Source organism: Saccoglossus kowalevskii, chromosome 2 (genome assembly GCF_978046115.1).
Source record: "Saccoglossus kowalevskii chromosome 2, keSacKowa6.1, whole genome shotgun sequence".
NCBI lineage: Eukaryota > Metazoa > Hemichordata > Enteropneusta > Harrimaniidae > Saccoglossus > Saccoglossus kowalevskii.
Window position 1 is genome coordinate 30653534 of NC_140642.1, and position 24489 is coordinate 30678022.

General features: G+C 34.5%; 1 protein-coding gene across 4 annotated transcripts; it reads right to left on the minus strand.

Annotated features, from left to right (window-relative positions):
• Positions 1–1892: 1892 nt before the first annotated feature.
• On the minus strand, positions 1893–20662 carry LOC100376520 (uncharacterized). 4 transcript variants are annotated; one of them, XM_002735130.4, is made up of 8 exons: positions 20496–20662; positions 16029–17756; positions 15293–15465; positions 11536–11668; positions 10745–10888; positions 9838–9898; positions 9653–9727; positions 1893–5170 (listed from the first exon to the last, which is right to left on the minus strand). In XM_002735130.4, the coding sequence occupies exons 2-8, from the start codon at positions 17745–17747 to the stop codon at positions 4908–4910; spliced, it is 2568 nt and encodes an 855-aa protein (XP_002735176.1). In that variant the 5' UTR covers positions 17748–17756; positions 20496–20662; the 3' UTR covers positions 1893–4907. The 4 variants fall into 4 exon arrangements, with proteins under 4 accessions (XP_002735176.1, XP_085350288.1, XP_085350290.1 ...); XM_085494162.1 differs by having other exon boundaries at positions 10715–10888; XM_085494164.1 differs by lacking the exon at positions 9653–9727.
• Positions 20663–24489: the final 3827 nt, after the last annotated feature.

A 24489-nucleotide genomic window follows, 5' to 3' on the forward strand; every position in this document is an offset into this window, starting at 1 on the left:
TTACTTAGTGCACTGCTTTTCTAATTACGCAAATTTGTTTACAATATTGTACCAGCTCTGAATATTTCAACTTTGTATTAAATGTATTGCTTTCATGATAATTACACAAACTCAAGTTAATTTTTACTATTGTTAGGGCACTGACCCGGGGTATTGGGTCTGTGAATATTTCAATATTACCGACTTGATAATGCGTTGCATTCGTAATAATTACGCAAACATAAACATTGGCGCATTTAAATCATTAAAAATGATAGTAGTCGGGTATCTACGGAAAGTCGAGAAAATATTTTAAATACTTGTGATTCACCAATGTTCCAATGGTGATTTTTTTATTCGAAATGAAGTGAACATGTAATATAATAATAATAATAATAATAATAACTTTATTACACTACTATGCCATCAGAGGGCGCAGTATGGTAAATAAAATACAAATCATAAGAAAAAATACAGTAGCTAGACTATAAGATAAAATTAAAAATAAAAACCATACCATGCGTCAAGTTAAATTTTACTATAATATAATAAACTCTGGACAGCGCACTTCGATCGCAATATTCACGTACATTTCGACTGAACTCTAATAACCACGCGTTTGAGTTCACGCACTGATATTTAAATTCGAGCCACCCAGCTTGACGCAAATCAATATAGTTACTTGTCATGTGTTCAAAAAATCTTTCAACTCTCACAAATACCATGAACGCGAAGAGCTAACTGGGGGTTAACTGAAAGAGAACGTCTTTTTTGGAGAAAAAACACGTCAGTACAAGATTATGTGTACAAGGTTAGCTTTATAGAACGTACTGTGTTTTTTAATAATCGTGTCGCACGTGAAACGCAGGAGACATTTTAGTTCGCCCATTTCTTGTTTACCGACATTTTGTCTGGAATGCGATACAGACAAAGATTAAACATTACTGATAACAACCAAGAGGCTCGAACCAGGAAGACTTGGATATTTTAAACTTCGTAAATAACATTCTTTTCAAGCGTAGACTTTATTCGAGTGTAATAATACGCAACAACAATTCGTTTACAGCATTGGTTTTATTGAAGTTTTTAATGCTTTTCGGCCTCACAGTGAATTATTTTAGCGTCATATTTGAAATAGCGCGCTCGATACAAGATGTCGGACGGGAAAATTGGGGTCTGTAAAAATGTTTGTTGGTTCAGTCAGGCAATATGTGGACCAAAACATCGCCCACTATTTGAAACATCACCCATGGGCGGGGTTTAGGATGGGCGGGGTATCAGCCGAATCCGGTAGATCTCAGCACGTGCCGAAATTTTTAATCTTTGTGTTTGCAGATGGATTACAGCAGTTGCGTCATGTTGGTCGGGACCAAGAGATGCACTTGAGACCGATATAGCCTGTACCGAATCTGTTATTCAATAACATCTTCAATGACAACAGAGCTTAAAAAATAAGCCCAACATTACCAAGTACTAATCCAATATACCGAGTGTCATTTCTAATACAGGAAAACATCAGTTCTGTTCAAAACAATGCAAAATTTCAGACAATTTCTTCATTAAATTCTGTACATTGTAACTATATTTCCTAAATCAATATACGTACATATATCTTAGATAAAATTGCAAAATGTTTCAATAACATTTTTTGCAAATTTGAAGTCATAGTCATAAATGACTAAGCAAGTATCAGCACTGTTTCACTCCACACCCAGTTTTTAGAACCCGATATCCAACATGCCCCCCCCCTGACATTGCACACTTAGCAATTCTTCACCAATATTTAGCTACGATAGTATGAAAGTACACACAGAGGTAGATACACTATTAAACCTTGCGAATATGTACATACATACATACATACATACTGTTTATCAAAATTAAGGTTAAAAATAGAATGCAACACAATGCTATCCTTTTAAATTATTTAATTCTTTTTCTCTTCAATATATACAACAATTTTTTACTTTATAATATACAATACAAATATTGACATCACAAAACTGACGTGAATCTTACTGACTGGCAATAAATGTCAAATAGAAGAAACAGTGGTAACAACCTGCATATCAGTGTAAGATGACAGTAAAATGTGGCAACACATGGTTAATGGGAAATATAAAGGGAATTCAAAAATGGCATCAAAAGTTTTACCAACAAATTATCGATGCCCTAAGAAAACACACTTTAATCATTTCAATCAGGCAAATGTTTAGTGTTTGGTAAATCATAACAGAGATGACAATCTAAACAGGGCATTGACATGAACAAATATATACAATGTATGAATCACATCTTGGATGCTGCTGCAATGAAATCTAAAACAAACTGCAAATAGGAATAGGATAAAGACCTACTTGCAATAATTTGATTGAAACAAGTTATAGATTGTGACAGTCATCCAATAATAGTTTTGATTCTCTGATTACTCAGCCACTGAATGCATGCATGAAGGATGCATCTCCCAATACATGTATCATTCTAGAACTTTCATGCATGCAGACAATGATACAGGCTATGTACATCAAGCAGAATGATGATCAAATTGACAAAGCAAAATCTCAGGAAAATACCGAACTTGAAATCGTGACATGTTGCCCCCTCTTTTTTTACTCAAAGGCATGGTGCCCAGGGAACTAAAATCTCTTCTATAATTCATGAATATAGTATATGCTTGAAGGTTATGCAAAAACGTTTACTAGTATTCCATTGTAGAAAGAATCAATAACATTTCATACATGAATACAAGCAAAAGATGAAGGTTACCTGCATGGCCATCAAAACAATATTCATGAACAAATAGCCACAAGGTCAAACACAGATGTGCCTTTTGTATGTTCTTGGAGCAATGACAATCCATGTGGCTATGTCATTGAAAATGAAATGATCAGTCTAAAAATAATTCAGAGTATTTAAAATACATCGACTGCTAGTAAGGAATTCAAATCATCTTGCATACAATAATACAGAGCAAACTGGAATGCATACAAGCAGGGTTTGTAGTAAAAGTTTGCAAATCAACCTTTTTTTCCATCCACACAAAGGTCACTAGAAAAAGTTAATTACATTCTATGATGCTCAAGTATATGAGGGTGTTATGTGACCAGAAAATAGTTGTTCTGAGCCTTGGCAAATAATTTACAAGAACAGTCCTGGCATAACTTAACATTTTGCTGGTTTAAAGTTAGCTCAGTTTGCATTCAAATCCACCATACAGCTAAATTATGCAGAGTAATCTGCTTAAATATTTCTCATATTAGTAACATACATAAATACTACAAAGAATAAGTAGAAATTATTGATGATATTACACAATTTTTTATGAAAAGGCAAAGGCAATTGACTTCAGATTGGGAGTCAAGTTACACCAGACTGTACTACCAGTATTTTCCATAACAGCACAAAAGATATATACCAAAAGATACCATAGCTGTCATATGAACATTGGCCATATATTGGATCAAAACACATGTATGAAGCATACAGTAGTACCCGGTAAAGGTATGCTTATAAATGGAATAAAATGTTTACATAGGCTCTGATTAAAGACAAATAAAATATCGACTAATTCTGGACAACAGATTTTCGTTTTGAATTCCACAAAAGAATCAAAGGCATTTATTTATATTATACACAAGATAAGGATCAATATAGAGATAACCAGAGATGTCAAATGTTCAGGGAGGCTGGGATTCAGATTCACTAGTTCTTTGCTCAAGTTTTCAATACAAATTGAATGCTTCATAATACATTGTATAATTACCAAATCAACCAATAAGTGTTTTTATGTCATAGTATGGGTTAAATAGGATAGCAATGTATTACCTAGATTAAATACTAGTATGCTTCTAATAAAAGAAATACACTCAAAGAAATCTGCTGCTTATAACTTTGATATGAATGCACATTTTTACACAAAACAGATTAACGATTTTAAAATAAATTTTTCATACTAACTATAAGATTTCATTCAAATGTTTGTATTGCACAATTTTGTTAGTTTTATTTGGTGCACTCAGTAATTAGTAGTACTGGAACTCTCCAAGTCACCCATGCAGTCCGTACTGGGCACTAGCAACTCCCTAAGTCACCCAGTACTGGGTACTACACAACTCCCTAAGTAACTCAGTACTGGGCACTACCACAACTCCCTAAGCAACTCGGTGCTGGGAACTACCACAACTCCCTAAGTCACCCAGTACTGGGCACTACCATAACTCCCTAAGTAACTCAGTACTGGGCTCTACCACAACTTCCTAAGTCACCCAGTACTTGGTACTACACAACTCCCTAAGTCACCCAGTACTGGGCACTACCACAACTCCCTAAGTAACTCAGTGCTGGGAACTACCACAACTCCCTAAGTCACCCAGTACTGGGAACTATCACAACTCCCTAAGTCACCCAGTACTGGGCACTACCATAACTCCCTAAGTCACCCAGTACAGGGAACTACCACAACTGCCTAAGTCACCCAGTACTGGGCACTACCACAACTCCCTAAGTCACCCAGTACTGGGCACTACCACAACTCCCTAAGTCACCCAGTACTGGGCACTACCACAACTCCCTAAGTCACCCAGTACTGGGCACTACCACAACTCCCTAAGTCACCCAGTACTGGGAACTATCACAACTCCCTAAGTCACCCAGTACTGGGCACTACCACAACTCCCTAAGTCACCCAGTACTGGGCACTACCACAACTCCCTGAGTCACCGAGTACTGGGCACTACCACAACTCCCTGAGTCACCGAGTACTGGGCACTACAACAACTCAAGACATGGTACTATCATAACAATTATAATCAGTATGTGCAATTAATATTGCACTTGCTTACTTTTATACATAAAGTGATTTTTAAGTAAACTTGACTCAAATTACCGTAACTGTTGATAATGTACACATGTAAGAGAGGCTGGTGGAATCACACTGGGCTTAGACTACCACTGCTATTAGAAACCTTGATAGGAAACATTAGAACTTTAGCATGCATGAAATCCAAGTTTGGTAGACTATCCAGTATACTGTTGGCTTCTTCACTGAGATTAGCATCCCTTTTACTTGGTTTTTTCACCATTGATGTTGTAATGTTAGAGAGTATATCGGCAAATGGCTTGGCAGTTGGTTTCACCGTTGGTGGCATTGGTATAGTGTCAATTTCTAAGCCTAGAAGTTCATCATCTAATCCTGCAACAGACAACGTATAGCAATATTTTAGTACTTGTGTAGAGAAACAAAAATAGAATGTCTCACTGCAATAATGTAAAGAAATTTGACAGTATGAAAATGTGTTATGATAGTGAAAGCAGGCAATAGCAAATAAATTTGAATTGTAACTTAAAGGTAGCAAGCAGGATCTTTCTGTGGTAGTATACTACTTGTAACTATGACAATGTATACATATTCTGAAAGCTTGTATATGGGCGAATACACACGTAATTTTTCCTTTATTTGTTACACTGTTTCTCAAAAGCAAATACAGAGACTATAATGGCAGTTCATACTTCATTAATTTATCATGTTAGAAAAAGTTGACAATTCAAGCGACCTATCTATTGTGAGTACAAATCATGTAAAAGCACAGTGAAATGATTATTGTATACAAAATTATTTTTCACTGAATCCATTAAGCAAACAAAACTCACAAAGTATTTTCATTTATATTCTCCCATATTCAAGCATTCAGGAAAGATGCATAATGTCATAGGTACATGTTGAGTAAATGACTAAGAATGATTTTGGTAAAGATCAATTCATTATGTAATTTTCCCTGCTTGCTACCTCAAAACAAAGACAAAAGCCTTGCGCATGAAGCAGCAATGTGAAAAATGATGTTGTTTCACTGATTAGCGTGTTAATAACATGTTGCTATTACTGAAAAAGGACCATGTATTAAATAAACTGGACATGGATGAGGTACTGTTACATGTGTGTACAAGGTACGAGTACAACACAATAGGTGAGCAAAGGTCTTTTTCATTGTTATCTGGTAACTAAACTAAGTTGTTAAGCATTGGTTTCATACTGATGCATGTGATGACAAGCATCATGATTGAATTGATCTGCAAGTACATTGCTGATAATGATTCGCAAGTGACTCTACTTATCACTAACTCCCTGATAGTTTTATTTTTATGTGGTTGGATAATTGAGTACAATTTTTAATTTTATCACGTCAAAATTATTTGCTCAACATAAGTGAATGTGTCATTGTTGCAACAGTAACATTTCATTATTTTTCAGACAAAATGTATTAGTGATCCATAAAAAAATAATAATCCAACCTCCATATACCATTTTAATAAAGCAGCTTGGATGGTTGCTATACACTATATTGGTTTGACTGTATTGTAAATGCTGTTATGTGTTTCATTTGTCTATGTGAATATTTATCAGCATGCTAGCATTGATGAGAGTCAACTGTAGTGACTGGTGCTTGCAAGTGAAGGCAGTCAAAATTTCCTATTCGGCCACACTAGATAACGCAATTACTCAAAAAATATGAAAACAATAACTTTGAAATGAGTAAAATGTGTTTGCTGTTGAAAAAAACCAAAAAGTTATGACTAATTCATCAATGGAAGAGTTTATTTTTTAAATCAAATGACACAATCACAGTGAATGACACATAACAATCACCGAAACCATGTATCAATGTAAGGACTGAAGCAAGGTGAAGTCAGCCCATTGTTATTATTGGATGATGGTGGTTGGTTGCTTTACACAAGTATCAAATGAACAAAACTAGATTATTAATACACAGAAGCCCAAAATAGATTGCGAATTTGACATACCTTGTATGTTTATTACCACCACCATCCTGTTATAGCAATAGGCAGCAATAAAAAGAATTGAGGGGACATTCCAGAAGATGTTTGGACAGATAATAATAGATAGATAAACAAAACAAATAATATATAGTGAAACACATCAGAGTAAGAAACCGACAGGTAGGTTGGCAGACAGGTTAATCATTGTGCCCGGCATGCTAGAGAAGGTATCAAGCAAAACAAGCAAATTAACATCACAATGCCTAGTGCGTGCATGCAGAGGTAACATTTACACACTGCACTCAACTAATTTATCATGCTTTAAAAATAATTGTGCCTAATTTTATACTCAACTGCACATTATTACATCCTACTATATACAAACTTATAACTCATCTAATTGTACAAAATTACTGAGTGGTTAAAAGCTGAAGGAAAATTGATTATATTTTGTTGGATTCAATTTTGTTGCAGGTTTCAAGTTTATTTAAGGTAGAGATGCAGTTTACCTGACAGGTATTTTAATTAGTTAATTTGGAAATCAAGATGACCTCCCTTGTCCACAAAACTATATACAGTGGCCCCTCGCTAAGTCGCGGGTGTTGGGATCCAAGCAAAAACCGCGACTTATCGAGGGCCGCGACTTACCGAGGGACGTCGTGAAAGAGGGAGGTCGTGCATTGAAAAACATATAAAAAGCACATATCAACCCTCGGTTTAGTTAATTGATGTATCATCACATGTGTCAGGCAGTATTCGAATAAAATCATGATTATGTTTGCTGTAAACATTGCGTTGATTATTTTGTTTGGGTCTGATATTATGTGGGCCGCTTGCTGTTGCTTGCGACTTCGACGGTAACAGCTTCCAAAATAAACCAGTTTCATCGCAATTATAAACATGTTCGTCAAAATAACCACCTTCATAGATAATTTCCCTCAGTTTTTCGGGAAAAGTTCCGACAGCGTCAATGTTCCCAGATCGAGCTTCGCCTTGGATTGAGACTGCGTGTGTCGATAGCGTGTCTTCTTTGCCATCGCAAGAACCACCCTGAACTGGCCTTAAATTCAAAGTCGTCATATCTGAGTTGTATGCTTTGCATTGGGTGATGGGACCAGATAGTGAAGTTCCGGGAGACCGTTCTTAAAGAAACGTAAACAGCTTTATCGGTGTCATCATTGTCGGACACTTTCGCTTGTTTTTCTGTTCAGTCCCGCCTCTTGGTCAACTTTGAAAACAAATTTACTTTTCATTTTTTACCCACCCACGAATAGTGGGCTCAACCACGTGCAACCCTTAACTTGGTTTGACACGGTCGATCGCCGTGAGTTTATGGCGTACGAACAGGCTGTATAGCTTTCGCTTTGACATGCTGCTCAATTGAGAAATAGAGATCAGAATTCTATGAATTCAACTCATTGTAGCGAGTTTTTGTAGAGGTATACCAAAATGGGACCGGCCAAGAAGTACGTACGGTCACTACTCGACACCCCTGTTGACACCTTGAGTAAGGCCGCCATCACCCATTGCATCTCAGCAATTGACGGACAGTGGGTGTTATGTTGTCTCTTTAACGGTTAGTTAAAAATACTATGCCACGAAACATTAGTCTTTGTACTTCAAAACTGCTGTCAAAACACAATAGAAATTTTGGGAGCCATCCAAGTACCCGCGACTTAGCCGAATCGCGACTTACCGAGGCGCGACTTAGCGAGGGGCCACTGTATTTTCGAAAAGCTTATTGTATGAATTTTAAAATTTTGTTTGAACACTAGTTTGAAATGCACAAAAATGCGCTTTTTTGATCAAAAGTGATTTAAAAAAAATTAGTTTCTAAACCATGCTTCTGTTTCCTGTCAAAATTGGTTTATGGGTACATTTGTTTACTATGAAGAAAGTGCAGTCTTGAAAACTGTCTACCAGTTGTCAATTTTGCAGGGCAGCAGCTCAAATTTCACTACTTCAAGTTTATGCATAAATTAACATCCAGGCTAATTGTCTGTACGATTGTTGTAACACTGTTCAACCCAAAACAATGCCCTGTCGGCATTTTGAAGATAAACACATTGTCAATCAGTTGTGAAAAATTCAAAACAAAAGGTCAACGTGTCTAGGAGCTATTTTTTTTTAAAGTTCGTGGATAAGCACTAAAAAGAAGCTGAGATAATTGCTAATTTGCATAACAATTCACTTTGTTTGCTAATGCTCATAATTAAAATGGCTGTAAAAGTTCCAAGTTTAAATGTATTATCGTTTTGTTAAAAGTTAAATATAGTGCACAATATGGAGATCCCGTCATTACTTTTTTCACCATGTTACGTTTTTAATATTTATGTACAGCCTTGCTAAATCTTGCTAAGCATTCAAAAGAGAGAATGTTTGCACCTGTAATCTATATTTTAAAATCGTTTGAGCATGTTCCACTATTCACAATTCTACAAAATTTTATAGCCAAGACTGTTTGGATAATAACAAGCAAAAAAAAATTCACTCCCTAGTGCCCATGAACCTGCATCTCTACCTTAAGATGCAGTATTGTACTTACTATGTATTGATCAAACCAACTGGCATGTGATCACTGTACATTATAGTCTAAAACACTGACAGTCAAATATTATAATTACCCATGTATAAAGGCTACAGTGAAAATCTATGATTTGATTAAATAGTTTTGAAACCTAACTTCTAAAGCCTCATTTCTACACAGGTTAATAAAGACATGGGGTGCTTTTCTCCTCACCAAGTACAAAATAGCTGAATATAAATTTAATTTTAAACTCAACTGACGCAAGATGAGGGGGATGGCTTCCCACGGCAAGGTCTGATATTTTTAAGGCAGAGAGGATATGTCAGCATAAAGCAGAGCTGGGGAGCAGGTGAGCAAACAAGAGAATATTACCTGATCTTGTCTTGGTGTTAGTCTTTTTGTTGGAAGATAATTCAGTAGCAAAGAAGTCCAAATTAAGACTGTTTGCTGTGAGAATATGACATGAATAAGAAGATGAGAGATGAATTAGGCTGGCAGTGGCAATTGTTAATTATGCAAAGTGAGTGTTATGATATGTTAATTAGTAAGCAACTTACCATCTAGAGGATTAATTAGTCCACTACTACTCCAATCAAACTCTACTTGTGGTAGGGCTTCCTGAGGGAAAAAATAAACAGTGCAACAAGCGTCATCAGACAGTTGTCTTTGCTGGTTTACAAGGTCTTGTGAGCAACAAATAGGACACCAACAAATTTTTTGTGTGTAATAAAGTAACATAAGGGTGAATATTTCATCACATTCCCCCGCGATTTTATAGTCTAAACAGGCACATGAGGGTTAAAAAAAAAAAAAAGGAATATACAACAAACAAACTTGATAGAGTAAAAAAAGATGCCTGAAGAGGGCGCTATACACAAAATGCTCATTGCATTGGTTGGTACTTTGACTACAGTGACTTTATACTCTCATACTTTCACATACAGGATAACATTTCAATTGCAAGTTTTACTAAAAAATCTGGGCATATTAATTATCTTATTAATTTGTATATCAATTAGATTGATCTCAGGAACCATCAAGAGGATCCGATTTGATTAATTAGCTGTATCTGCATATTAATTAACACTTGTAATTGAATCAAAGACCAGTAAAACAAATGCATTTTTGGTATTATAGAATCTCTTGACAAAAACATAACCTAGAGAGGGTTTACATTCTCTACAGTGAAACTGTCTTAGTGACTGCCAGTACATATTATGTAATTACCAAAAGAAACAGACTTGAGACCACTAGTGCAATACAAACAAGATAATACATTGCTACGAACAAATTTAGCAGATAAAGCACAAGACAGAATAATTAACAAAGCATGATCTAAATTTAAGTAGGACAATGACTGGATGCAGCATAGACATAACATGGGGTGAACTGCAGTTAAAGCAATGTATGCAAATGAATACTACACTTACTTACAACAACATTGGCATGCATGACAGTGTATACCTGAGGTAGAACTGTGTCCTTATTTATCTCTTCTTTGTCTTCACTTTCAGGTTTTTCATCCTTCTCCCCAATTTTACTCGGCTGCAGAAGGGTCAAGTTGCTGGCATAGATGGGAATTGAAGATGTTGTTTTCTTGGACATTAACTGAGAACAGAACAGGGAGCAGCCATGAGTTGGAAGGCAGGTCACATTCTCACGTTGGTGCTCCAAAACAATTATCATATTAATTGAGAATGTATGTTGGGCCAAAGATGCTCAGCCTGACAATTTACAACCCATTCGCGGTTGATTTTTTTTATTATTATTTATTTACTAGATCAATTTTCACTAACACCACAACTAATAATAATACAAATATTTATTGGAGCAACAACAAAAACATACATGTCTAAAAAAACTAAATAAAAAAACGGCAATAAATAATTCTTCATATTTCTGTATTTTCCTAAGATAATAGAAAACTTTCAAATTTCAGTTGATATAATTTCACTGAAACTGAGAGAGATGACTTCAAGTAGCATTCTCAAATAAACATAGAAGAGTTCCACCAACATCATCATGTTCATATACAGGACGTAGTAAAAAGTAGACCAAATAATTACTTGAATATGCAACATATAGCATACTCGAATGCTCCCAATATAACAAGAAGTCTTTCACCATACTGATATATTAGAGTTTGGTTAAACCCTACTACACACTCTTGACTGGTTTTTAAATTCTGAAGTGTGAAATTACACACTCTGGACAATAAATATATTACTATTAAAACATGATGTTTAATAACTTACAATATTTCTTGTATCAATTCCTAATGATTTCATTAATGTTTTATCATTATTGGATCCTGTCCATTGGTAACTCAAAGCATGTGTCTTCTCTATGTCCTTTAAATGATTCCATATATTCAAATCAGCCTCCTCCCTACAGAGAGAAACAAAATAACCATCATCAGATATGGCGGAACATCTTTGCATTGTTTCACAAGGAGTGGGTGAGGACCTTGTTTTGACTACTGTAGAATATGCTATTTTCGCTTGGAATTAATTTTTGCTATTTTCAGTGATTCAGTGAAAATAAAATCCAGCAAATATACCCTTTCTCCTTTATTTTACATTCAACTTGTCAAAAATCAGTAAAACAAAATTCCATACAAAGCACCAAAAATGTTTTTTTCAGTGAAAATGAATTCCAGTCTAAAATAAAGTATTTTACAGTAAACCAAGCTAGCAATACTGTACAGTAGATAAATGGCGAGTCAAATTATTCCACACTAGAACATATCAAGTCGGAAACATACCCTGCAAGAGGCATACTGAATCACATTTTGTCAAAGTCACCAACAATTGATGTAATACTACAGTGAACATCAACCTATGTACTGTGGAATACTTTATTTTTGCAGGAATTAATTTTCACTGAAAAGGCTTTTTGGGCGTTTTGCTTGGAATTTATTTTCACTGATTTTTGATGAGTTTAATGTGAAATATAGGAAAAAAAGTATATTCACTGGATTTTATTTTCACGGAATCGTCCCTTCAGCGAAAATAAATTCCAAGCAAAAATAAAGTATTCTACATTATGTTGCATTTGAATTATAGACGCTTATATTACTATATAACAAGTCATTGAAAATGACACAGTTCCCGTTCAAACTGTACAAATAAATTCTCATGTACCAAACTTGGTCTTGACAATATTCAAGAAATATATTTACATGGTGAAATACCAAAACAGTGTACATTCTGAGTATGACAAATAAGAATAAACAAAAGAAAATGGTTTACAGTGCACTGATCAAGTACGAGTACTTTCAAAACATTTTTCAATGCAGTGTGTAATGTCTGAAACGCAGTGACAAGGTCAAAGTCAAAGTCAACTTCAGAAAGGCACCCAGAATGATTTGGTCCGAATGAAATGCAGCTATTTAAATCAGCAAACAACCTGTAAATACATACTGGAATGACTTGTTTAAGATAAGTTTTAAATACAATATGTCTCATATCTAGTATGTTATCAATAGACATACTGTTAGCAGTACTGACATATTAGCAGTATCCATAATCATTGAATATACCAAGGTTACAAGACATCAGAGGTGATACCTGAATATTTAAGTGAACCTTAATATGAGCATAACCTGCAATCACTAGTTTATCTTGACCCGTTATTTCAGTTTGAAGTAGGACGAACCAGCACTGCCTTCTATATCATCAATTAGCAACAGAATCATTCTCTTACTGTACAATAAAGTTGCATAAATTCACACAGAAAAAAAGTTGTTAGTGTTTTTATTACAGACTTCATTTGGTGTACAATGAAATTCGAAGTTTAAATACATAGTTCTATATTTATATTTTTTATAATAAAATAAACGTGTCATAAATGAAGATTTTTAATTGAAGTAAGCAAATCTTCTGTAATAGATTTGTGTATATTGCAGAACTATGTGGTATTGTTGCATGATATAAGCCATCAAAATTGTCTTTCAAATCCAGATCCTGTGAAAAAAATACAAATTTTTTTTACAAACAATATACAGTTCACATAAATCAACCAAAACCTTGAAACAATAATTCAGTTCTCTCAAATGCACATTTAAACAAATGGATTCAAACAAGTGACCTTGGACGTAGATGGCGCTGTGACAAGGTGGCCTACTGTATATTGAAAAATGGCGGCCCGCCATGTATGGTCGCAAACTATGAAAGATCGTCACGATATTAACGTAGATAGTTCACATCATTTAAAAATTGCAGCTAGATAAACACCGAGTTACACAAAATTATTATTTTTGTAAACAATAACTGATAAAAAAGATACAAACGAGAGCGCCAGTGATCAAATACAATTGCACTAATACATAGACGGTGCGACCACCGGCTACGGGCATCAAACAAATTACCTTCGTAGATTTGCAACGATACAATTCACGAAATTTCATATATCGTTGCTTACAAATATATCATCTTATATTTTAGTCCTGCGTACACGGTCTGTATCCGGGGGGTAGACCATAACACGGACCGACGATCGCCCGACTCAGTCATTTTGGAGGTGGACAGCAAAAATTAACTTTTAGCGTCTTCACAATAAAAAGACTGGGATTAATCGACATAAACTACTATTTTACGGTTTAAATGACTATTCGTTTAAATGACTAAATGACTCGTTGTCACGAGGCAATATTTCATTTACAAATAAAATTCTACACTACCGATGACGTAAAATTCTGGCTAATCTCTCAAAATGGCGGACGTACCTCCTCAGACAGGGCATTTTGAATGAAGTTATTCAGTTTCTCTCGTAATGGCACTCAAAATCGTAATCACGTGATACTGTTGGATCAATGATTTTTTTATTGTAATAATCAAACCAGAACAATTATCTTGAATGCGTCCAAAAACAGTCATTTTCCAATGCATGGTCGCTATTGTGACGATCGAATACAAAACAACCGTGACTGCATGCGTAGGGCACTGTGAAGATGCATTGTCCATTAGTTAGCCCTGATCAACATAGCATTATACGTAGGGCTACTTATATTTCAGTTAAACGCAAGAAAATATTTTTTTAGCCAACACAAATTGAAATAGATAACTGGCTTGAAGGAGCTTGAATGACAAACGAGCAGGCAAACATATCATTGCAGGAAGCATTAATTAAATAAGGTAAAAACCCACACTCAGTAGAAAAAAATAAATTACTCCACTGTACTTACCAAATAATTAGGTGATCTTCAGACTATTCAGTCTTAATTATCGCGAAGTGACAACAGGCATCCATAAACATGGACCCGAACACGAGGTGTGTTACCATTTACCTCACTTAAGCGAATCTTCTCCCAAGATGCAACACTGGAACACATTGCCTGAACGATAATACAATGTAGGGGAAAAGCAGGGTCCAGGTACGTAGTAAAAATATTGATAATCTTTATTGCAATCATTTTCAAATCAAGATATCAAACAAAAAATAAAGGTAACATTCTGACAAACCAACATAATAGAACTTTATTGACATTAATTTAACAACATAAAAACAACTTTGTATTAGATGCATGTAATCTTAATCAGAATCTGCACATTTTGGGGTCTAAAATAGCTGCCAAACGGTCAAAAATGATCTAATCACAAAACAAATTCATGTGCATATGTATACCTTCATGACATGTATGTGTACCAAATTTGAAAAGAATCCATCAAAGCATGTCTGAAATATGACCACACAAATATGGCCGCACACGCACGCACGCACACACACAAACACACGCACGCACGCACGCACGCACACAACCAAAAACACTACTTCCCGTTTCGGACTACCGTCCAAACGGGAACTAATTATATCGCCAACCACCACGACACTCCACACAAAACATTAACACCATCATGCACATTAAGTATCAAAATGATAACTATTGAATTTCTTTAGTTATGACTTTGTGTAGACGTAGAAGACTACAATATCCCCTGCCAGCACTATGTGGCGGAGGATAAGTGTTGTGTATCGAATGGAAGCAACAGTAACATTTTAGTCTTGACTTACTTTCTGCTATTTCTGTCCTTTTTTGATTTCTGTGCTGGAGCTTCTGTCTGTTTCTCTTTCACTTTATTAACACAGTCCAACAATAAGTCAATAACCAGGTCTGTCTGCATTACATTTTCCACTCGAGGAAAACATGCCAAAAACACACGATCCAGTTTATTCCCTGAAATTGACTTCAAAATTAGAAAGGCGTCAGTATTACAATGTATAAACAGTCAAAGAGTACTTATATGTGCTCTCAGTCTCAAATGGATAATTATTACTAAAAGTGGATAGAATCATTAATTTCAATTTATGCATTAATTCTATAATCAACTCACTGTGCCAAAACACTGACGGCACACAATCCAGCTAAACAACCTTTGCGGCCAACACTGAAGAAGAACGAAATAATACAATTGTTTTGTGTTCCTACTAAATTATGAAAGGTAGATGGTCAAACATAATAAACATAATTTCCTTTGTTTTGATGTTTACTTTTTGAGTAGATGACGTCCATTCATATGAAAGTACACTTTAGAAAAAAACTCAACATAACAAGGTTGTACGACTGCAATAGGTTGAATAATAATTACTTTTCTTTTGCAAGTTTTAATTTAACTTATTTTATCATGTTCAATATGATCATTGTCTTTGTATTTTCCCTAGATATAGAAAACTGAAACCGTACATGCACGAGGAAGCAGAATGAATAATTGCATTACATTGATCTAATGAACACATTGAGTATATTTACCAGTGTTGTCGCTGATGTTGTTAATTTGTTTTCAGATGAATCAGAAGCATTAGGAGTTTGATTTGAATCCTCAAAGTGACCAAACTCATCAGTGGTGGAAGTCACATCATGTTCAACTGTTGGTGCTGTAGAAACGCTAAAATCACCAAAGTCGTCATCATTTACAGAAAAGTCTTTCAAAGTTGACGGATGAACAGCGGAAGAACTAAAATCCCCGAAATCATCTTTATCAACTTTAACACTGTCAAAATCACCAAACTCATCAGAATCATTCGGTCCTGTGTTTTTGACATCACTGAAATTACCAAAATCGTCATCACCTCCATCGTCATGTGGGCAAGAAAATGATGCAAACTGGTGGTCATCTACTGGTTTAGCATCGCCAAAATCACCAAAATCATCAGAATCATTTGACCCAGACTCATCTATTTTACTCTTTACCAAGTCCTCAGATTCTGCACCAGTTGATGATGCAGAGTGGGAAACTGATGGCTTTGCCTCACCAAAATCTGCACTCCAGTCATCAGATTTGAAAGTAGGAAATTCCGGTGTGTGTTCTGAAAATGCTTGAAATCCTTCATCATCACCATGCTTTTCAGTATCACCTATCACATCAACTCCATTTTCAAGCTCATTATTATTGTTTGTATTGACAGTGGAATCACTAAATGCTCCAAATTCATCGCTTTCCACCGGCGCAGAGGTGCAACTCCCATCAGTGTGCGATGTTATTTCACCAAATGCTCCAAAGTCTCCTTCATCATCACTTTGATTTTTGAAAGTACTAAAATTATTATCAACAGTATCTAATGCTGGAGCGCTATCAGTTCTAAGATCTAGATCATCCTGTGAAGACGACTTTGAATCTGCAAATTCTGTGGCCTCTGAAAAATGCCCAAATTTATCACCTTCTCCAGGTTTATGTTCACTGACGTTATCATCAACAGTGTCTTTGAATGCTGGCTGGCAATTCTCATTACCAGCTGTAAATGAAATTTCTCCCAATTCAGAGTCTGCTAACTGTAACACATTGGTTTTAGGTTTCTCCGAGCTGCAATCCTGAATTTCAGCTTGTTCAAAATTACCTTCTCCTGAGTTGAAATCTTCCTGTGTCCTATCCTCCATGCTATCAGTAGTCCTGAAATCTCCAAAATCATCATTTTTTTCTGCATCATTTTCATCTGACTGTGGCGTTTTCTTATTTTCGGGTATAACAGTACTAGGAATCTGACAATCAGAAGGACTTTGTAGAGACAGTGTATCAGGACTAGAGAATGAATAATAGTTACTATCAGAGTTTAGGGTCTTTCTGTCAGAACTTAACTGGCTGGCTGACCTGGGTTCTTTTTCAATAGAGTCATTACTGTCTATGCTATCTCGCTTATTTTCGGGACCAACACGAAGTGGCTCAGATCTGACAACATCGTCAGCTACCCCACCACCATTTGAATAATCTATGAATCCTTGTTCTTCGCCGCTAAAGTTGTCAGAATGGTCATTAGTGACGGGAGGTGGAGAAGTATAATACCCTATATCATTGTCAAGTATTGGTTTAAAATGATTGTCACCCTGAGGGGATATGTCTTCATCTAAACCGGCTTTGATGAAACCACCAAAGTCATCGTCGTCATCAGTGTCGCAATCAAATGCTGGTCCATCGTCCAATGGTGGTGGTGAGGAAGATAACATAGGCGGGATGAAATTAGTATCTGAAGCCATGTTGGAAAACTGAAAAAAGAGATATAATATTAGTAAGGCACGATGAAGCAATTATCAGTATTATGAGAAAAGGAAAGACAAAATACAAATGAACACATGTCAGTGACAAACTTATTTTCATATACAAGTACAAAACTACATGTGTAATAACAGCAACGCACACTGCTGTACACTCTGGTTATTGAGTGATTAATGTTCAGTGGGATGGTATTCCAAGTATGCTATATGAACAAGCTGAACATATACACCAAACACAGTGACAATGGTATATAGCTAGTAGTTATGCTACAATTGGCCATATGTCATCTGAGATTAGACTCTCACAAAAGCTGCACATATTTGTGTATTCATATTATAATACATATCATTGCCACGCATCAATACAAGTGTACATCAAATATCTGCCGATCTCTCAACTGCGTTTTATCAACATATTTTGATTGTAATTGTACAAATATAAAGACATACACTAATGTATGGTTAACGTCACAATATACATGCCAAGTCTAGATAACAAAAATTACTCGCTAATAAAATTGTCAGAAAGATTATATTGAGAAGATATCAATAGAAACGTAATATAGTTCTGTATATATTTAAAACTATCGGTGGTAAAAAATACAAATTTGTATTCACTATGCCTCATTAGTCAACAATTTTGTAAAATTGTTTTCACTGTGCCATGTGATAACAAAAATTATCACCTGATACAACTTATACACAGAGCAGCTCATGACATCGTGGGCTGTATAATCCACTGACATTCAGTTGATTGACAATACAAAGACATTACTTATATCAACCAGTCTTATAAACAAGCAATACAAGGTGATAACTTCATAATTGTGGATATTACCGGTAGACATTAGAAATAGCTTGTGTTATAATTAGTTTCGAGTTGAACCAAAACTAATCCAGCTAATATCATAACAAACATGCTAAATCCATGCAAATAAAGTTAATTGACATGCACAAATAGGATTTGTTTAATTGTGGGCAATACAGAAAGTAGTGAAACTTCGTAGTAGAGAACAATTAAGATCTTCCCAACATTATTATCACATTATTATGAAATTGCGAAGATAGATAGCAGGGAAAATAACATGGGTTTACAGCATTTTCTGAAGGTGTGCATCACAGTTGGTAACCAATATTGCAATGATATGTAAATAAATTACTAATAATTTATGTCAGTGAGATGACCACCAAGTTCACACATTTTGAATACTTTCAACAACATATTGTTGATACAGTGCCTGCATGGACATACAGAGAAAAACAATACTTTCATCAATTGTTTGTTAATAGGAGCAAATAACTACATGTTTGTATAATAGTATTATCTCTGTGCGTGAGAACACTGCAGTCATAAATAGAAATGTACACAATGAGTCTTAAATAGAAACCCAGCAAATGTCAGAAGAAAATGCATAGCACAATAGAGTATATAAATAAAAATAAATTTATAAATCATTAAGTCCTGTACTTCAAGAAAAACAAAATGAATCCATTTTTCAAACCAGTTTGGTTAAGTTTCAGGATCATTCAAATCGGAAGCAGATTCAAACACACCAGCTGTGTACCCACATGGTTTTAGCATTGACAGTTAAGGTTAAAGTGTAGTCATTGACTTTCAAAACTGAATGAATCTGTTCTGTTATGCAAATTGAAAACTATTTCAGCTATTGTGGTGATGATATCATGTTCAATCATAGACAGTATATAGTTAAAAATTGCCATTTTTTTCATCTGATAAGTTTGACGTATAGATTACAATTTGTATGACAATCATTTGCGTTTGACAGTCTCACAACAAGACTTTTCAACTTGTTTGTACATTATAGCAACAATTTTGTATAATATATTAGCAAATAAAAATTAAACTAGGTTAACCTAAAGACTACCGGGTATCTTCTCTATAGTTTTTGGTTAACCTTATTTATTGTGAACCATGGATACGAAAAATTGCACTCCAATTTGAAATCTGTTTTGGCAGCCCCCAATTGTGTTCAGTTTGGTACCACCTCTGTACTTTAATCCAAATGTATTACCCCCCCCCCCCCCTGGTATATACATTGTAACTAGATTAGCTTACCAGTCGTGGGGCAACAGACTTTAAATAGAACCGATTTTTATCAAGAAGGTTTGACTTAACAGCAGTAAACTAACAGAAAATATCTAAAATTATTAATTAATGGTATCTTGTATAAAGTAAAATAGTTTTTTGTAATATAATTTAATTATTGTTCACATAAGTGTTTTTTTAGCGCAATGCTTGTATTATGTAAACAAACAAACATGATTTGATTTTACTTCACGAAGTTATTTTTTTAAAATTCTACCCAAGAACATGTTACAAACAGTTATCACTATCGATCGTTAATGCGTGGTTCATGTAAAAAATCCCCCCCCCCCAGCCAAATTAAACAAAATATTATTACAAAAACAGAAGAATAATTATGGGAATAATGTCAGGTTTCCAGATGTGGGCGTGAATATTTCTGTCATTTCTTTTTCGTAACGTAGATTTGGTCACAGCTGTGTCTGTGAACCCTATGTGAATCATTTAATAACTAGTTCTGTACAATGCAAAATATACTGAATATACGCGCTTCAAAGGTAAAAAATAACACAATTTCAGTTTATCTGATCAATTCACCGAATCGATCGTACACTATGATGCGATTATAGCCCATGTAAATGTGATTGGCTGCCACATAGTCTCGTTACATTGAAAATGTTTCTCACCTGTAGTTTAAAATGACCCACGAAGATTCAGGGATATTTGATTCCCGTGACAAAAACGTTGTTATTGAATATCAAAGCGGAGTTTCGATGAATTGAAATAGGAATTAAAAATGCCAGCATATTATCGAAACACTCTTTCGCTCCACGTCCGCCATGAATATTACCCACAGTGCTATTCGACCTGCCGCTCCAAACGCAGAGGGCGACACATTACACCTTCGTGACTGAACCATAACATTGTGAAGTTCGATCAAAATGTGTTACTACATGTATAATAATAAATTTTACTATTTTGATTATGACTACTTCTGTTGAAATATTACAGTACCAAATTTTAATTGAGAAAGTTCAGAGGCGAACTTTTAGAAACTTTGAAAGTGGCAGAAAAAACTATGCAAAATATATTTTTTTTTAATTTAATTTTTTTTATTAACTCTGTGTGTAACATTGTTTCCTTCATAAATAGGCGTGCAGATTTCCCCCACTCTTTAGAAAGAACTTATATGTGCTGAAACATACATGAAGTAGAAACAGAGTACATTTAAAAAGGAAGACTTCAAAGTTTACAATTATTCTTTTGAACAAGAGACCTGATGCCTAATATAGCTCTGGAATTGGAACCAAAGTATTGAAGTTTAGAATACTAACAACAAAATTTTAAATTTAAATAAATTTGATTAGATACATCTATGGTTTAGATTTAAACAAATCTGGTCATATTTGTGGGTTATCCCCAGAGTATTTATGTACAAGTTATATCTTTTCATATCATGGGTTGCCCCTACCAATTTGGGATATTGCTTTATATATTAGAATTACACTTATTAATGTTATCACACGACTATATATGGTCATTCAATGTGTTAGTCACAGGTTTTGTCCGATACCTTTATAGCATTGGTTGCATGTACCTGCCTATGCATATTAATGAGGTCATAAGACCATATGTGCTTATTTAGGGATTCAACATTCACAACCTTGTACAGTGATATGTGATGAAGTTCTCAGCTGAATGTAGTTTTAGTGAATATTGTTCCAGAACACAGTGGTTGGTTAGTAATGTTCAATTCTATGAACAGAAATAAGCAACATTATTGCATAATTGGCGAATAACCACCAACACTTATAACAAAAACTTACTAAATTTAGTTCTTTAGGTATTAGAATTATTCATACTACTGGTAATGAGGTCACAAGACCAAATATGGCATCTGATGTGTTAATTATATCTCTTGTTGGATGTTTTTGTTATACATGCCTACCTGCAATAGTTCTCTTGCAATTATAATATGCATAATAATGCAGTCACATGACCAGCATTCCAATATAAAAGACAAATTTTGAGAGACAATCCCTTATGATAATTGCCGATTCAAGTATGCAGTGAATACTGGGGCCCTCTCCCTTACGTTGCAAAAAATATTGAATAAAAAGGGAAATTAGATAATTCTTGAAAAACAATTTAGATGCAAATTAGGTACATAATATGCAAAGAAAACAACTAATTTGGTCTGCACACTATTCCATAGCATTATGTACATGTACCCAGCTTTAATGAAATCTATTGGATAGTTCTTAAAAAAACAAGCGAAATCTTAGAAAGAACTCCTGTGTCTTGAGAGTATTGGAAGCATGTTTAAAATTAATTCAAAATTTAAGACTAGCCTTTCAAAGAAGCTAGGCAACCAATATTGGTCTGGTATTTGAGATGCTCAAGATGAAAACAATGTGATGCATAGTATTGGAGTTTATAATACTCACAGAAAATAAATTTGATTGTTTTGGTTTTCAATATTAAACTAATTACCCCAAAACAAATTTGTTCAGGTTTTGAAGAGATATGTGGAAAATTGGTTAATTATTATGCAAATTAAGCAGTTGGTACGCATGGATTCAACCCAAAACTAATCATGTGTGTGCATTGTCCCAGGGCATCTATGTATCAAGTTTCATTACAATGATATGATTAATTTTTGGTGAAAAAGCTGAAAATTAAATTATCTGTAGATACATGAAATAATTATTGATCGATTTAAACCCAATACTAACTAGAAATCCAAATAGAATTTATGTTTAAATGCAATAACTAAATAACTAAACTAAGACTGACTTAGGTCATTTTTCCACCCATGGAATTTCCACATCCCTGTACATAGATTGGTCATGTCATAATCCAAGTATATCCTCATACTGTACTGTTTTACTAATATCTTGAGTAAATAAAATAAATACACCACAGAAAAGAGACTGAAAGTTTCAATAAAATTTATTTTACTATTTACATTCAGCTTCATATAGAATTACCTAAATTTTAATTTACACATATCTGTAGTAGTTTGAAAAATAAATCTATGACACACATTAGCGCCCTCTATAGATAAAAATGAAAAAAAACTTAGTAAGGGGTTGACTAATAACATCTTGAGGGGGTGTTGTATAATTGCATACAAATTGTACAGAAAAAAATTCAGCACACTTAAATTTTATAAAAATAAATATTTCACATTTGGGGGGGGGGGGGGCAAAAATTACACTGAATTCATCATGGGAAAAAAAACACACAACCAAATAAAGAAAAAGTGTTACTGCCAAATAGAGTTTCTAACGGTCCACCTCAAAGTGGTAAAAAACCTATGCAAATTATTTCTTTTGAGCTTCGTTTTTTTCTGTAATTTCAAATTTGAGTCAAAATTTGGTTTTATCTCAGTCAAACCCAACAGCCTTTCCATAGTAGGTGTGAATCAGAAAAAATCAGTAGACAATATATTTAATCAAAATTTTGATATGAATATTGAAATAATTATTTAATTAAATTTCAATGATCAATCAATCACCAGTCTCTGATAATTTCACACAAAATTACAAAATTGAATTTACATTTGAAGACATTTAAATTGAGCATTGGAGTTGTTCTCCAATCATTGTTTTGTTTCTGGTCATGCCAAACTCGGGTTTATTTGGTGATAACATTCGAGAGTAATATTTGGAAGAAAAATAAAATGATCTGGCCATACTTTTAGTTCTGTAAATCAATGTGTCTCTTTGCACATTGTAAATACATGTACTAGTTGTATTCATATGTAGAATGTAATTACAGATAACAGTAGATAACTTGAAAAGATATGCAGGTCACAAGCTTTTTGCCAATAGCCAAACATTACCAAACATTTACATATATTTGTGATTGAGTTTTCAGCATCCTTTGCCATCATGTATTCACTAAATTGCATGACCATATGACAATTCAGAATTCAATGTAAAGTTTTTCCCACATTCTTAATGTGTTCTCTGCACAGCCCTTCAGAATTTATAAAATCCATGACTATTTTACTCATATTGCTCCAATATTTGAGTAAAGTTTGAGCATTAGGTACTTCTGAGGATGGATTCATATACACCCTAAGGAGAATTCAAACAGTAATAAATGACAAAATGTTATGTGTAAAGGACATTGGATTAGTAAACATGGAGAGTCTCTGAAACCATCAATATATTGATGGCCTTAAAATATAGCACACTTGCTCAATTAGCACTTATGTAAATGACAGTTATGTGCTTATAAAATGTCATGTTAAATGAACCAGCACACAATGTATACAAATTTTGTGCTTCCATTAGAGATGTGCGTCTGTAGTGAAGGTATGATGGTTTTTTATAAATTATATTACATATTTTATTAATCTTGAATGATGATTGAAAGCAACTTGATCAAGCAATCAAAACGAAATAACAGATACATAGCAGTAAAACAACCAATGATTGAAAAGAAACTCGCAAAGATTCATGAGTAATTGGGTATTACCAAATGACATCTATATAGGTAAATTAAGCATATTCTTTGGATTTCAAAGAATATGTTTCATAAAAAAACATTCATTCCTTGAAATTCACTGTAATAGAGCAACTAGGGTGAATATATTCCCAAATCAAAGGAGGGCAAGTCAACTGAATGTTATAGATTCCCTCAGAAAATACTCCCTATATCTCATACTCA

Excerpts from the sequence above, each read along its gene's own strand:
- LOC100376520 (XM_085494162.1), bottom strand. The coding sequence starts at position 17,747 with ATGGCTTCAGATACTAATTTCATCCCGCCTATGTTATCTTCCTCACCA. Across the intron at positions 10,889-11,535 it reads GAATTGATACAAGAAATATT|TTAATGTCCAAGAAAACAAC; the intron begins GTAAGTTATTAA and ends TTCTGTTCTCAG. Across the intron at positions 5,171-9,652 it reads TAACACCAAGACAAGATCAG|GATTAGATGATGAACTTCTA; the intron begins GTAATATTCTCT and ends TGTCTGTTGCAG.